The sequence below is a fragment of the Notolepis coatsorum genome (genome assembly GCF_963971535.1).
Source record: "Notolepis coatsorum genome assembly, chromosome: 2".
Taxonomy (NCBI): domain Eukaryota; kingdom Metazoa; phylum Chordata; class Actinopteri; order Aulopiformes; family Paralepididae; genus Notolepis; species Notolepis coatsorum.
The window spans coordinates 61,385,688-61,402,605 of NC_140166.1; the positions used below are offsets into that span (position 1 = coordinate 61,385,688).

The window sequence follows — 16,918 nt, forward strand, 5'->3', positions numbered from 1 at the left end:
ACATTTCCAGTAGCCTGGAAAAAACTGACCTCAGATCCATCCCCCTTCTCTCCATAGTGCTGCTGAGTAGTCGACCCCACCCCTCTCCCCGGGTGGGCCAAGGACACTACAAAAGAGGGAAGAGTCGTTACGTAATATCAGGGGTGTAAAGTACTTGAGTAATTGTACTTCGTTACAATACTTAAGTAGGGGAGAACGGGGGACGTTGTCACACGGGTACAATAGAGCAGAGCGCTCGCTATACTCATAGGGTTATAGAATAACCTGACGTTAGTCTGCAGGTAAACAGAAATTAAATACAGTTAGATATCTAGCTAGCAACTAGCGAGCTAGCTAGCCATTGTGCAATGTTAGCCAATCCACCTCCAACCTCTTCACCATTAATTCCTCCAAAGAGCTAGCTACTGGCAAGGCAGCCTACGGCACTCTTCAGCAATTTGATGCAACACTGTGCCTGCATCATGTCACAACGCCATATCCTGATTGATCCAGCCCAGCCTTCTACATCTAAGAAGCTGCATTGCCCCACTAACTGGGAACTCTGTGCTCTCTGCCAAGTGGAAACAAGGGAAGCTTTGCAATGCCCCTGCCCGCTCAAGCAAGCCACACCTAGGCAGTGGTTATGTGTCATTGGCAGGGGCGTCATTTTGGTATGGCGCCATACCTTGGCAAATAAAAATGTAAAAAAAAAAAAAAAAAAAAAAAAAATTATTACAATTAGAATTCGAATGTCAACATTATGAACGAAGCTTCGAACTATTCGGTACAGCCCTAGCATGTTTTGATATTGTCAATTATCTCACTTTTACTAGGTGACTTTTACTGTGACTAACTGAAATATGCCCCAAAAAAAGGAAAATGGACATAGGGATGTTTTTTAATCAAAGGGCAGCAGAGACAAGTGATACAGGGACACAGGTAAGGTCTGGCTTAGTGATTATAATAGTGCAGTTCAGCATTCAGTAACCCATACTTTTTGTGAATGTGTTTTTGATACTACATTCTGTTGAACATGCACACCTCAAAACCGTACCTAAGGAAAATTGGCTCAATTGCAAGAAAAGTAATAGACAGTTATGATATTACATTCTGCATAATTCGTATGCAAAATATTGTGGTTCCCTGCTTTAGTCTGTTGACACATTTCTATACAAAAAATGCTTGTGTAGTCCTGTGTCATACCTAAATGTCATATAACTGAATTTTATAGAAACAACTCACCAAAAGTGACTATTGCACAACTGATTTGACAACCCCCCCCCCCCCCCCCCCCCCCCCCCCCCCGCCATACCTTGCCTTTTAATGAAATGACGCCAGTGCCACTGGTCATTGGCCAGGCATCTTCTTGAATTTCAAGAATTTGGACAGATACCCGCTGAGCTGGACCTAAACAGGCCCACCAAGTTACTGCTGCAGCCTGTACAAGCTACTGCCCCTGGCCTACAATCAGCACTGCCTACCTGAAGCAGCCCCTCCAACATTTGAAGAATGGTGCCTACAGCGATTCAGGGAAAGTGTGCATTTTGACTACTGGTTGAAAACCTTATCACTTGAGGTCCTTATCATATACGTCAGATCACTGCGGGAGGGCAACTTTCAGCTCTATGTGGAAACCCTCACACAGCTACTACCCTGGATGTTTGCTCTGGACCACACTCACTACTCCAGGTGGCTATCAGTGCATGGACGTGACATGATGGTCGGGGTCCTGTCTGATAAACATCCAGCCATCCTGGAGGAGTTCCGTGTTGTGTTTGTTGTGCATAAAACAAGTCACAAATTCTCTGCTATTGCAACCACTGCCACGGAACAGAACAACGCACTGATGTCAACAACAACACTACTGAAGCTAGCACGGCACTCTGTGAGAATTCGTTTTCTACCCTCAAGAACGTCTTTACAGAACATCGCCTTAGTATGCTTCATCGACGCAAGGCCAATTTAATTCAGTTGGCATTTGAGAAGGACTTAACAAAAAAGTTTAGGAATGAGTGGAGGGGCAGTGTTTTAAGAAGATTTCACTCTGTCCCCAAACGCAGCATGCCGCTCTACTAATGATGGTGAGTAGCCTGTGGAGGAATTTTGTTTGCTTTTTGATGCACCTTATTTTTGTCAGTTCAGTTCAGTTTGTCAGTGAATTCAGAAGTGTTGAATAAATGGAGACTTTTCAAAGATATAGAATAGAATAGAATAGAAATGTATTATCCTGAGGGAAATTTGACACTGCAAATCACTCAACATTAAACATTTAGACAGAACAAGTCACGAATAAGAATAACAAAACAAATGGCCTAAGAATAGAATAAAATGAAATAGAATAAAAATTGAATAAAAGATACAGTAAAAATATACTGAAGTCTACAGTAGGTGTAATATTGCACAGTGCTGTTTAAAAAGTAAAGTCCAGGAAGATGGTAACTGAATGACGATTGAAAGATGTTTTGATTATGAGCAATTCACACTAGAGTAAAAAGTGTGACAACGTCCCCCGTTCTCCCCTACTGTTTTGGGGGATTTGTACTTTACTCAAGTATTATTAGGTTTGTATACTTGTACTTTTACTCAATGACATTTCAGAGAAAAAACATACTTTTTACTCCTTACATTTAAAATGCAGACCTACAAAGTACAAAGTACAAATCTCGCAGGTCCAACCATTTTAATTAGTATATTTGTTTCTCTGGCCGAACTAACGTTAACGTTATTAATCCTACGGCCGCTCTTTATTTAAAAACAGCCAATCAAATCCCCATCAATGGAAAATGAAACCGCCCATACCCGTGCTGGTCCTTGTGCAAGACTAGACATCGGGGATCTTTGATTAAACACCTGCTATCAGAAGAATAGACAGTCAGAATATTTTTATTTTTTTACTTTTTGGTACTTAAGTACATTTAAAAGTAGAAACTTTTACTTTTACTCAAGTGTGTTTTTAGCCAGATACTCTGACTTTTACTTGAGTACGATTTTGAGACAGTACCCATACTTTCACTTAAGTATCATTTCTGTGTACTTTTTACACCCCTGCGTAATATAGATTAGGGCCAAACCACACTCCTATTATAGAACTGTCTCCTCACCCACATCCTGCTGAGTAGCACTCATCTTTTCTGCACGAGGAAACCGCATCTTTATGGTTCTTTCATCGTCGTTTCCATGGACACAGTGAACAAAAACAAAAGGCCGCACAGACGCCCCGAAAAATGAACCGATCGAACCTTTTTCAACTCATTTGTGGTTCGTATTTATAAAAGGGAATAAAAGATATGGGGGAAAAACAATAATATAATATTATTTATTCAATGTGTTAAGGGAAATAATAATAATAATAATAACTTAATTTATATAGCACGGCTCAAAGTGCTTCACAGCATAGTATACACTGTAAAAAAATAAATGTTTTTTCACAGGAAATTCACTGTATTATTTTACAGATTACCTTTGTTTTTCTACTTTAAGTGTAAATACCATAAACATACAGTAAATTACCTTTTATCAAAATATTAACCATTAAATAAAGGTTGTAATCTGTAAATGTATTTGATTTTACTGTAATTTGACCGTAAGTATTTGGAAACCATTGATGCCAGACATTTACCGTTTTCTTGCAGCTTTTATTTCTTACAGTGTAGGTAACACCAGTTAGTGTGTTCATCTTTCATTTGGTCTTCATCAAGTTTTAGTGTGCTTCTTCATGCATCTCCCATAGCAGAACGCTGGTATTATGAAGTAGTGCCCCTTCCTTCTTTTAGTTTCCTTGACTGGGCGGGACTACTAAGCTCTATTGTCTATTCTGTCTGAGGCTGTGACAGTACTTCACAAGTGCCTTCTGAGAGAAAGACAGAAGTACAGACAGAGAGCAACAAAAGGGACAGAGAGCAACAGGGAGAGAAACAAAAGAAAAAGAAAAACAGAGAAGGTGACAGGCAGACAGACTCTCACACACACACACACGCACACACCTACACACACCTACACACACGCGCGCACACACGCACACACACACACACACACACACACACACACACACACACACACACACACACACACACACACACACACACACACACGCACACGCACACGCACACAGAGACACACAGAGACACAGAGTGGCCCAGGACAGACATGGCCAGGTTGGACATCACAGAGACCTTCCATGGTATCTCATTCCCTGGACACCTGCATACTCAGGACTCTTTGCAATACGCCCTCGGCTTCAAGTTCCAGGACACCGACGTCCTCATTGCCACCTACCCCAAGTCAGGTGAGAGAGAGGACAATACCCTAACCCTAACCCTAACCCTAACCCTAACCCTAACCCACCTACCCCAAGTCAGGTGAGACAGAGGACAATACCCTAACCCTAACCCTAACCCACCTACCCCAAGTCAGGTGAGACAGAGGACAATACCCTAACCCTAACCCTAACCCTAACCCACCTACCCCAAGTCAGGTGAGACAGAGGAGAACATGCAACATGTTTGCCGTTTGTTGAAATCTCTTATTCTAAACACAGGACAAGGTTTCGTTCGCTGGGTATTTAGAGTAAAAGCTTTATCGCAAACGGTTCCAAAGATATTTCACGCTTTCTGATGTGTCACGTGTCACGGCTTTAGAGGGAGAACTGACATTAGTCATTAACGCTTTCACTACCACACTACAGTAGGTTAACCCTTTCACTACCACACTACAGTAGGTTAACCCTTTCACTACCACACTACAGACGGTTAACCCTTTCACTGCCACAATACAGACGGTTAACCCTTTCACTACCACACTACAGACGGTTAACCGTTCACTACCACACTACAGAAGGTTAACCCTTTCACTACCACACTACAGACGGTTAACCTTTCACTACCACACTACAGAAGGTTAACCCTTTCACTACCACACTACAGACGGTTAACGCTTTCACTACCACACTACAGAAGGCTAACCCTTTCACTACCACACTACAGAAGGTTAACCCTTTCACTACCACACTACAGAAGGTTAACCTTTCACTGCCACTCTACAGACGGTTAACCCTTTCACTACCACACTACAGACGGTTAACCTTTCACTGCCACTCTACAGAAGGTTAACCTTTCACTGCCACTCTACAGAAGGTTAACCTTTCACTACCACACTACAGAAGGCTAACCCTTTCACTGCCACACTACAGAAGGTTAACCTTTCACTGCCACTCTACAGACGGTTAACCCTTTCACTACCACACTACAGACGGTTAACCTTTCACTGCCACTCTACAGAAGGTTAACCTTTCACTGCCACTCTACAGACGGTTAACCCTTTCACTACCACACTACAGACGGTTAACCTTTCACTACCACACTACAGACGGTTAACCCTTTCACTACCACACCACAGAAGGTTAGCCTTTCACTACCACACTACAGAAGGTTAACCCTTTCACTACCACACTACAGACGGTTAACCCTTTCACTACCACACTACAGACGGTTAACCCTTTCACTACCACACTACAGACGGTTAACCCTTCACTACCACACTACAGACGGTTAACCTTTCACTACCACACTACAGAAGGTTAACCCTTTCACTACCACACTACAGACGGTTAACCTTTCACTACCACACTACAGACGGTTAACCCTTTCACTACCACACTACAGACGGTTAACCTTTCACTACCACACTACAGACGGTTAACCCTTTCACTACCACACCACAGAAGGTTAGCCTTTCACTACCACACTACAGAAGGTTAACCCTTTCACTACCACACTACAGACGGTTAACCCTTTCACTACCACACTACAGACGGTTAACCCTTTCACTACCACACTACAGACGGTTAACCATTCACTACCACACTACAGACGGTTAACCTTTCACTACCACACTACAGAAGGTTAGCCTTTCACTACCACACTACAGCAGGTTAACCCTTTCACTACCACACTACAGACGGTTAACCTTTCACTACCACACTACAGAAGGTTAACCTTTCACTACCACACTACAGAAGGTTAACCTTTCACTACCACACTACAGACGGTTAACCCTTTCACTACCACACTACAGACGGTTAACCCTTTCACTACCACACTACAGACGGTTAACCCTTTCACTACCACACTACAGAAGGTTGTGAAAGGGTTAACCCTTTGTCGTGTGGCAAAGCCTTTTTGCTTTTAAGCTCCTTCACAGAAGATGGCCCTAGTGCTAATGGGTGACCTAAAAACCTACCTGACCTTTCCCAGTTTCCCACAGTGGTCTCTCTCTCCTACAGTCCTTCGATCTGACTCTCACCGTCACGCCTCCCACCCACCAGGCCGGCAGCTCCCTGGACCTCTTATGATCCCATGACTCCATAACCATAATTAACACCACGGAAACTCCCTTTATCAGATGACTTCTTTGTGTCCTTTTCACTATAACTCATTATGCTAAAACCCAAACCACCCACTCCAACTCAAACTGTGCCATTCAGACGCATCCCACGCTCCCTCCCCCTCCCCCCTGTCCCCCCTCCCCTCTGACACACACGCTGTCAGCTCTATCCTCTACACATTTACATTTACATTTAGCTGACGCTTTTATCCAAAGCGACTTACAAGTTCTGCACGACAAGTCATCAGGAAGGGCACAACTCTATCAGCTGAGCAACAATGTTCATCAAAGTGTTGAGTGCTACAGTGTAGGTTAGTTTATTAGGACAAGTGCATGACAGTAAGGTTAGTTAGGGTTAGATACATTTTTTTTTAAATTTATTTTATTTTTATATTTATTTAATTTTATTACCCAGCTCTACAGTTTCTAGTGAAACCTTCTGCTCTCCCTTTAGAGTACAGCAGCCTCCAGCCTCCTTTCAGCCCTCTCAACCTTTTTCTTTATTTTACCTTTATTTAGCCCGATAAAACAGTAAGAACAGATTTCTTATTTACAATGTCGATCTAAATAAAAATACAGTTAAGAATCATACACATAAACAAAAAAACACATGCACAGCCTATGTAAAAAACAAACAGGGTAGGAGTAGGGGGGGGGGGGGTGTCCTGGTGCGAGTATGAAGATGAATGAGTGCTTGTATGTTGTGTGTGAGAGGGTGTATGCAAGTGTGAAACTGGGGTATCAGCAAGAGCAGGAGGGATCTACTGAGAGAGTGTTGAGTTTATTCTTGAAGGCAGTCAGTGAAGTAAGAGCTGTACGCTTAAGGGTGTCTTGAAAAGCCTCCTTCGGCAAGTTCTGTCCCCTCACAAAGAAGCCTGCCAGCCGTTCCCCACCCAGACCGTGGCCGATGGATGCAGTTAGAGAGGAAAGACAGAGCCTGAGAGCTGCAGAGAGGAAGTGCACACAACAACTACTCACTGCTCATCACACCTCTTGTCAGCATTCTCTAAAAACATTACTACTGCCCAGGGGTGTAAAAAGTACCCAGAAATTATACTTAAGTGAAAGTATGGGTACCGTCTCAAAATCTGACTCAAGTAAAAGTCAAAGTATCTGGCTAAAAACACACTTGAGTAAAAGTAAAAAAGTCCTACTTCTAAATGTACTTAAGTACTAAAAAGTAAAAGTAAAAATGTTTTAAAGGGCCAGGTTTTCATTTTAACTATATAGTACATTGCACCAGGTGAGTTAGTTGAAGAGGTGAGCCAATTAGTGAAATCATCAGCTGGTGTTTAGGCAAGGTTGGAATGAAACCAAGCATACACTCGGCCCACAATGGAATGTGTTCTGCGATAGACAATGCTGAAATGAAAGAACAGAGGACAGTTTTTTTCATAAAAATTATTTAATGCACTCCATTGAAGGTAAACTAACATGGACGGCATTCACATCACAATATCACAATATTAAAAACAGAATGGTGTATCCTGAATAATATCACAATATTAACCACAGCATACTGGATTATCTTGAATAATATCACAATATTAAAGGCAGAATACTGGAGTACCCTGAATAATATCACAATATTAAAGACAGAATACTGGAGTACCCTGAATATTAATATCACAATATTAACCACAGCATAATGCGGATCTGACTGTCTATTCTTCTGATAGCAGGTGTTTAATCAAAGATCCCCGCTTTCTAGTGTTGCACAAGGACCAATCAGCATGGGTATGGGCGGGTTTGTTTTCCATTAATGGGGATTTGATTGGCTGTTTACCTGCGGTCGCAGGATTAATAACGTTAACGTTAGTTTGGCCAGATAAACAATTAAAATATACTAATTAAAATGGTTGGACCTGTGAGATTTGTACTTTGTACTTTGTAGGTCTGCATTTTAAATGTAAGGAGTAAAAAGTATGTTTTATGACGTCCAACCACCTCAAACTGAATCTGAGCAAAATGGAGCTACAGTACTTCACTTGCTGCCGGGCTGAATCCTGCCCACTGACGACCCTCCGATCACGGGGGAGTATGTAGCCGTGGCTCCACGGCCTGAACACAGAGAACCTGGAAGTCCTTGTCCTTCTCTGCTCACATCGTCTCAACAACCAGAACCTACAGATTCTTCCTGAGCAACGTGAGGAGGATCTGCCCTTTTTTGACAAAAGAAGCCACCCAACTCCTCCTGCAATCAATAGTCATGTCTTTGCCTAGACTTTTGCAATTCACTGCTACAGCATAGCTGGTCTACCGGCTGCGTCTATACTTTCCGCAAGTGGCTTGTCCTTCCGCGTTCCCGTTTTGCGCTCTGATTGGCCACGCACGTTTCTGGTCATGTGACATGTGCTCCAATCGTGGGGCGGCTATGGCTCAGGGGTAGAGCGGGGCATCCAATGATCGAAGGGTTGGTGGTTCGAATCCCGCTCAAGCCCATGTCCATCCCATTGCCGTTGTGTCCTTGGGCAAGACACTTAACCTACTTGCCTCGTATGAATGTGTATGCATGTGAATGAATGTTGGTGGTGGTCGGAGGGGCCGTAGGCGATGATTATTCGCCACGCTTCCGTGAGTCTGCCTCAGGGCAGCTCTGGCTGCAATTGTAGCTTACCACCACCGGTATGACTGTGTATGAACGAATAATGGACTCTGTGAAGCGCTCTGAGTCAGAGAAGAGCGCTATATAAATCCAATCCATTATTATTATTATTATTATTATTTCCGGGTCTAACAGCCTGCAAACGACCTAACGCCTAGTTTATCACTGGTTAAGCTTAGGCGACTCTTTCGCAGTTGGTTAAGGTTAGAGTTTGGAATCAGGGCAGGCGTTCTATCGCCATGCTCTAAGACAAGCTCTAACCTTAACCAACTTCGAAAGAGCGCCTAAGCTTAACCGTCCAAAAACGTGCCGTCCCACGATTGGGCGCTCATGTCACATGACCAGAAACGTGCGTGGCCAATCACCTGATCTCCAACCTACCAAAGTTAGCCCACGTCACCCCACTTCTCAGACAGCTGCACTGGCTTCCCATTACTGCACGAATCCACTTCAAGGTTTTTGACCTGGCATTCCGCGCAATGAGGAAAACAGCTGCCTCCTACTTTTGGTCAATGGTCTCTAACTACACACACCCTCAAGATCCCTACACTCTGCATCTTCTGGCCACCTCGCTCAGACCCACTCCTATTTGGGAAATGAAGCAGGCTATTCTCTGTTCATGGTGGTGGAAGGAACTTTGCCACCATAGTCAGGACAGCTGAAACACGCAACATGTTCCAGTGTCAACAAAAAACACACCTTTCCAATCAACACATTATCTTTTTTTGTCTTTTACTATTATGAATAGGCTACTGTGTCTATACTACTATATACTATGTAATATGCTACTATGCCTATACTACTACCTAGTACCTACTATGCTAATATGTCTATACACACACTATAATCTTGTAGCACTACTAGACGAACATTACCACCCTTAGCCGCCAATCCCTCACACTCACAGCCACGCTGATTTGGCAAAACGACATCCAGACGTTTTCGTTTGAAACTACTTTTAGTCAGGGCAGTGCCATGGTTTCTCCATGGAGCCCCGTCCTATTCTTTTAGCGCAGCAGCTCGCGCAGGTCCGAGGCAACTTAGTCACGTGACTCAGTTGGTATTGCTGATTGGCTCGAACACGGTATGTTTGTATACAGCGATCAGGTCTATATAAATCACTCCAAAGCAATGTCTTATCTGATTTGAACGTGTTTGATTTGATCTTCTCTACACTGTAAAAACTGGGATTGGGGTTCATTAATATTTATTAAATAATTATTAGTAACCTATACATAATAAAAAAAAGACTATGTGCCGTTTTAAATCGAATTGAGCTGAATTCAATGAATTTGAACCATTTATGAATTGCATTTTACACAGTTTTAGTTGAATAAAATGAGCTTTAAAGGTGACCAGATGACGCTCAGTTTTTACAGTGTAGTGGAGATCGTGACTGTTCTCGTGAGATCGTGACTCTTCTTACAAGTACAGAACTTGTAAGTCGCGGGCGGCTAAGTGGCGCAGTGGGCAAGGCTCTCGCCACTAACGCAGTTCGAGCCAAGCTCTCGGCATTGCTGCCAGCTTGGCTGGTCGTTCATACTAACACAATTGGCAGTGTTAGGGGTGGGAAAGCCGGTGGGTGGGGATTGGACGTTGTAGACAGCGACTCCTACAGGTCGGTTTGTGCGCCTGTACCGCAGAATCAGGAAGTAACGGGGGCAGCGTGAGCCTGCCACGCGTTACTCCTCGCCACTGAGAGATCGCGCTGTACAGGTGAAAAGATGCGACGGCTGCCTCCTCGTGTACCGGAGGGGACACGTGATGCAAGGCTTCTATCCTCACTACAGCCGACCAGTGGGAGGCATAGTCTAGCAACGTTCGAGACAGGGGAGGGGAGAATTGAAGGGAGAATTGGCGAGGCGAAATTGGGATGGGAGAAAAATAGAAAAATAAGGAGAAAAAGCGGATAAAAAAAAAAGAACTTGTAAGTCGCTTTGGATAAAAGCGTCAGCTAAATGACTCAATGTAAATGTAAATAAATGTCTTATATTTGAACGTGTTTGATCTGATCTTCTCTACGACCAGGGACCACATGGATGCAGGAGATCGTGACTCTTGTACACAGCAGGGGGGACCCCCACGTGTCTCAAACTGTGCCTAATTGGGAGCGGGCCCCTTGGCTAGAACAGTACTATAGTGCCAAGCTGTTAGAGGCGTCCTCCTCCTCGGCCCCGGAGCGCAGGGTCATCACCACACACCTGCCCTACCACCTGCTGGCTCCAGCTCTTCAGGGCTCCAAAGCCAAGGTCAGACCAACCTGTTCATCCATCTGCCTGGAGAGTAAAACCACAGCTGTGTGTGTTATAGGGCTGTCAAACGAATATTTCTATATTCGAATTTATAATCGAATTGTAAAAAAAAACATACATTTGATTGTAAAAATTGATATTTGAATTGTGTGAATTGTGTTTTTTTTTATCCATTTTTTTTTTTTAAGTTTATTGACAACAATAAACAGGAATTCACAGGACATAGTAACAACAACAACAACAACAACAACAACGATAACTAAAAAGGAAATAACAAACAATACAACTAAAACATTAAAAAATAATTATTATTACAAAAATAATAATAATAATAATTTTAATGTGCAACAATAGATATTTGAATAGCATCGAATATCATCCTTTTTTTAGAAGGAATATTCTAATGTAATGTGTCCACGTTACATACATTGTGCCGTTAACAGCGGTGTTCTCCGCACACAGGTGATCTATGTGGCCAGAAACCCTAAAGATGCCGTGGTGTCCTACTACCACTTCCACCACATGGCCCAGTTCCTCCCCGAGCCGGGCGCCTTTCAGGACTTCCTACAGAAGTTCTTGGAGGGAATGTGTGAGTTGACAGAATCCAAAGTTTGATTGATTGATTGAACATTTTATTTAACAGATTGCAGAATGGGTACAATACAGTATGGCTCAATACACACAATTGTTAAGGGGATGCAGACCAGAGAAAGACTTTCGTCTTGTTTATACATCAGGGCCCCCCATTTTCAATTCATCAGGACATTTATGACATACACAACATACTGTTTTTTTACAGACAGTTTCTAAAAGAGAATATATACATTTGAGGGGGAGGAACCTGTACATTGGGGGGGGTTGGGTGTGGGGGGGGGGCGGTTATTTTTTTGCAATTTTTATGCAATGCGTAGACAATGCTCTGCTGCCAAACATCCTATTGGACTTCTGTGTGAGAATTAAGAGTGAGGTATGCAATGTGATTGTTTATTGCAGTGTCCTATGGTTCGTGGTTTGATCATGTTAAAGGCTGGACCAGCCAGGCAGCGACCATGGACAACCTGTTTTACATCACCTATGAAGACCTGTGGCAGGTAGAGAGATAATCACTGTTGTCTGTCTTATATTTGAGGTCCCATTCATATGTTATTGTTTTAGCCCATTCTTTTACAAAGCACAGTGTAGTTTCATGTCAGAAACTTTATCGTAAACATACAATAATTATTGTACATCTAGCAGTTGTGCGCAAGCCTGTACCGTTGAACGAAATTCAGATCAAACTGTCAAAGTAGGCTTGTAGATCAAATATGACTCAAGATCCAGCAATATTCCAACAAACTTACTGTTACAAATATCAGAAACATATTTTAGGTTCAACTTAGGTAGAAAAGATAAGATTTTATTACGAGTGAGCCGGCATTTTGTACACAGACATTTTCTTTGAATTGATTTAATCGATTGATTGAAAACCTTTATGTATCCCCGAGGGGAGGTTCAGATGTCCATCACAGCATCAACAGCCATTTAAAAACAGTTAATTAAGTCCACAACCCAGCTCCTCCAGTCCACAGCAGTTAGCCCGTCCTGGCCCTGCCTGGTTGTGGAGCCTGATTGCCACCGGCACAAAGGACTGCCCGAAGTGCTTTGTGGTATGTCGGGGGGGATAAGTCTGTGGCTAAACGTGGACCGCATTGCGGTCAGCTCATCATGGAGGGGGTGGCAGGGGTTTGAAGTTACAAATCGTATAGCTTTGTAAACGACGAAGGCAAATTACCAATTCACGGCAAGAAAGTAGACGCTGGATACAGGTTGAAATGCAATGGTTTTCAGATTTCTCCAGTTCATTTATTTCAGCATAGCAGTCGCGGTAGAATCGGTTCACAGAATATCAAATTCTCTCAGTGACACACAGCTCAATCTCCATTTGTGTTTGTGAATCTACTGTATATATCAATCTACATGTATGTGTTATAAGTATACCGTAAATAAAAGGATACATCGCTTGAAATCCCAACAGTGGAACATGCTAGCTAAGCTATCTTGGTGTGTTCCCTTTCTTGCTAACAAGTTAACGTCATCACACAGCCAGGCACATTACAAGGTGTGTAGACAGGATACGTCAGACCGACGCATACGGGTCCTTTGGCTCTACTCCTAATCACAGCTATTTCTGGGGGAAAACAACAACGCCATTCCAATTCCAATTTTTATACCCCTCTGTTTCAATCCTGTTCTCAAAGGGCTGTGTCTGTAACGAGTAAGCCAATTTTATCGTAAACATACAATAATCATCATACATCTAGCAGTGGTGCGCAAGCCTGTACCATTGAACGAGCGATTTACGAGTGAGCCGGCATTTTGTAGGCGCACGTTTAAAACATATTTTTTTAGATCTCTTCACACGTTATTAACTACGGCGATTGTGGCTGCAGTTCTGAATGGCTTGTTTAAAGAGGGAGGGTTCTTGTCACAACTAAACTGCAGAAACTGCACTATGCACACATTTTCTAAATGTTTACAATAAGGGGTAGATTCAACTCCCAACACGTTTTTGCTCCAAAACATGCCTCCTTAAAGGAACATGCCAATTCTTCACCAGAATCAGACAAGAAGATAGGTACTGGGGAATAGTAATGGGGAAGTAAGCTAATTTCCGAAAAAGTTGGCATGCTGCTTTAAAAGCGGCGTGACGAGCACTGCACGTTACTGATGGCACGATGACGGTCTGATACATTGAAACCCAACGTTCCCCCTCTACTAATCTCAGGACCTGCGGGGTGCCATCGAGAGGGTCAGCTCTTTCTTGCAGTGCCCCCTGGTGGAGGAGCAAATGAACAGCTGCCTGAGACACTGCTGCTTCAGCAGCATGAAGGTCAACAGCATGACCAACTACAAGCTGATTCCTCAGGAGATCATGGATCACAGTAGAGGCTCCTTCATGAGAAAAGGTGACGTTTTCTCTAGTGTATAGTGTGTCGTTTCAGAGTGACAACAGGTTTATTTCCTGTTGCAATGTTTGCTATAAAAGTTGACAGGAAATGTATTCAGGTCTGAACTGTTCTCTAGCAACAGTGAATCCCAGTGAAATTGTCTATACTTGTATTTCTCTTTTCTAAATGCAGTCTGGAATGAAAGGATACAAATAAACCATTGATAAACACATCCGTTTCACCACCCTTCGTAGACAGCAAAAAATACTGTTGGCCAAAAACACCTCTCCCGGAGTTTTAAGATAGGCTGGTGGCCCGTACTGCATGACTCTGGAGAAGACGGTAAACTCATTTCTCATAAAATGCTGGGGTGTTCCTTTAATCACATCAATATTGTGCTGTTTGTAGGTGAAGTATTTACCTACCTTGTTCAACGAACAGGAAATGCCCAATAGAAAGTTGTATTTATTGTTGTTGAAATCTAGTAATCCATGCACGAAAACGATCCAATTATTTAATATGATCACTTTGGCGAAACAAGACAAAAGGTTTGTTTTTAGAGTGTCTCTATGCTGCCTGCTAGTGGTCAGAAAATAATTATTGCAGCAACCCTCTTGCCTCCTTAAAAAGTTAGCACAGTTATAATACTAAGCAGGAAAGTGTTGCGTCAAGTTCAAGGTCATACAATTGTTAATTTTTAATATTTTTAAAACATTTTTCTTTTCACGATTAACACTAAGAGCCTAACCTCAAGATATCTATAAAAGATTACAAATATTTTCTAATTTTAACCACTTATATTCTCGTTTGTTTGATAGTAACTGCGTTTTTATGGAAAAAAAACCAGCAAAAAACGGCATATTTTTCATATTTATATACGTTTTAGACCCCATAGTCCAGCGTGGGAAACCTGCACAAAGTCCCTGTGAATAAGATACTGTCCTTATATATACAAATTATTGACTAATTCGGTCAGAAATAGCTGAGACGCTAAACATTAGTAAGCACTGGTTATTGTTAATATCTCCAGCGGGCGTACAGTACACGTTTCGCCGGTAGATTCTGAAGACACGAGCGCTGTCTACTGAAGCACCAGCCCCCTTCCGCACAGAGCGAGCTCGGCAAGGAGCGCGAGGGGGGCGGCACCCGTTCAAAGTGTTCAGTGGAGCAGCTGTGTGACACTGTGAGGAGGAGGAGGAGGAGGAGGAGAAGGAGGAGGAGGAGGAGGAGGAGGAGGAGGAGGAGGAGGGGGAGGAGGAGGAGGAGGAGGAGGAGGGGGAGGAGGAGGAGGAGGAGGAGGAGAGGGAGGAGGAGGAGGAGGAGGAGAGGAGGAGGATGAGGAGGAGGAGGAGGATGAGGAGGAGGATGAGGAGGAGAAGGAGGAGGAGGAGAGGAGGAGGAGGAGGAGGAGGAGGATGAGGAGGGGAGAATTCTTCCAATGCAGGTCTGCTCGCTCTCCGCGCCCCCCCTTTTAACATGAGAGTCAATGGGAGGGAAAAAAACCTTATGGTTAATTGGCAAGCTAAAAGTGTATAACTTTTCTTTTAGTGATGACCATTTAACATATTGGATATATATGGAAAAGGACCAAACAGACCCAATTTTATGACATAATCATCAACACAGCCACCGTTGTACACAGAAACACACACAAAAAAAGGCAGAAAACACGAAATCTTTGCTATAAGGGGGCAAAAGGGTTTTAAAATAAATCTACAATGAATGTCACCCTACTTGTGCTTCACTCCCCGTGCCGTGTACTGCAACTGCTTCCCTGTGTTCACCACAGGTGAGACTGGCGACTGGAGCAACACCTTCACGGAGGAGCAGAGTCATCATTTTGACAGTGTCTACACATCCAGAATGCAAGACTGTTCCCTAAACTTCCCGTGGGAAGGGGTGGATAATAATGCACAATGAGGTGGGCGGTTTTCGAAAAAGAATGCACGATGCCAGGGCTAATAATTATCTTTCGAAAACCACACACCTCAACACTCAATCGCCTATGCCAACGTGTGCAACTTGTTCCTGTTTGCGGACGACTCAGCCCTGCTGGTCTCTGACAAGAACAAATTACAGGTTGAAAAAACCCTCAGCTCAGAACTAAGCAAAATCTGCATATGGCTCGCTGATAACAAACTATCATTACACATGGGCAAAACAGAGTCCATTCTCTTCGGTTCAAATAACAAACTCAGCAAGACCGACGGCTTCTCAGTTACAGTGGGTGACAATATTGTCACAAGGAAAGAAGATATTACCTACCTGGGTTCCATCCTAGAGGCAAATCTTTCCTGTGACTAAATGGCATCCAATGTAATAAAAAAAGTCAACCAACGAACTCGTTTCTTGTACCGGATCTCCTCACTGGTAAACAAGAATACCCTGAAGACTCTAGCAGGAGCACTCATTCAAGGGTACTACGACTATGCTTGCACCTCATGGTACCAAAGCACCTCAAAGGCGCTAAAAACAAAATTACAAACATCTCAAAACAAACTGGTCAGACTACTGCTTGACCTTACTCCTAGAACCCACCTCACCCCTGCCCACTTTGACAACCTAGGATGGCTTAGAGTAGACGACAGAGTACAGCAACTTGCAATGGGCCTGGTCTACAAGATACACTACACGACCAAGGTACCCATGTACATGACTAAATACTTCCCAAAGGTCAGTGAATACCACGATCACAACACCAGAGGGAGCTCCACAAATCATGTTAAACCCAGATTCGGCTCAAACAAGGGACTAAACACGTTTCGCAATTATGC

General features: G+C 43.2%; 1 protein-coding gene across 1 annotated transcript; it reads left to right on the plus strand.

Annotated features, from left to right (window-relative positions):
• Nucleotides 1–4,125: 4,125 nt before the first annotated feature.
• sult5a1 (sulfotransferase family 5A, member 1) lies at nt 4,126–16,064 on the plus strand (the record flags this gene model as incomplete). Its single annotated transcript, XM_084308180.1, has 6 exons — nt 4,126–4,264; nt 10,994–11,214; nt 11,680–11,806; nt 12,211–12,308; nt 13,982–14,162; nt 15,934–16,064. 6 exons carry the CDS (start codon nt 4,126–4,128, stop codon nt 16,062–16,064), a joined length of 897 nt encoding a protein of 298 aa, XP_084164306.1.
• Nucleotides 16,065–16,918: the final 854 nt, after the last annotated feature.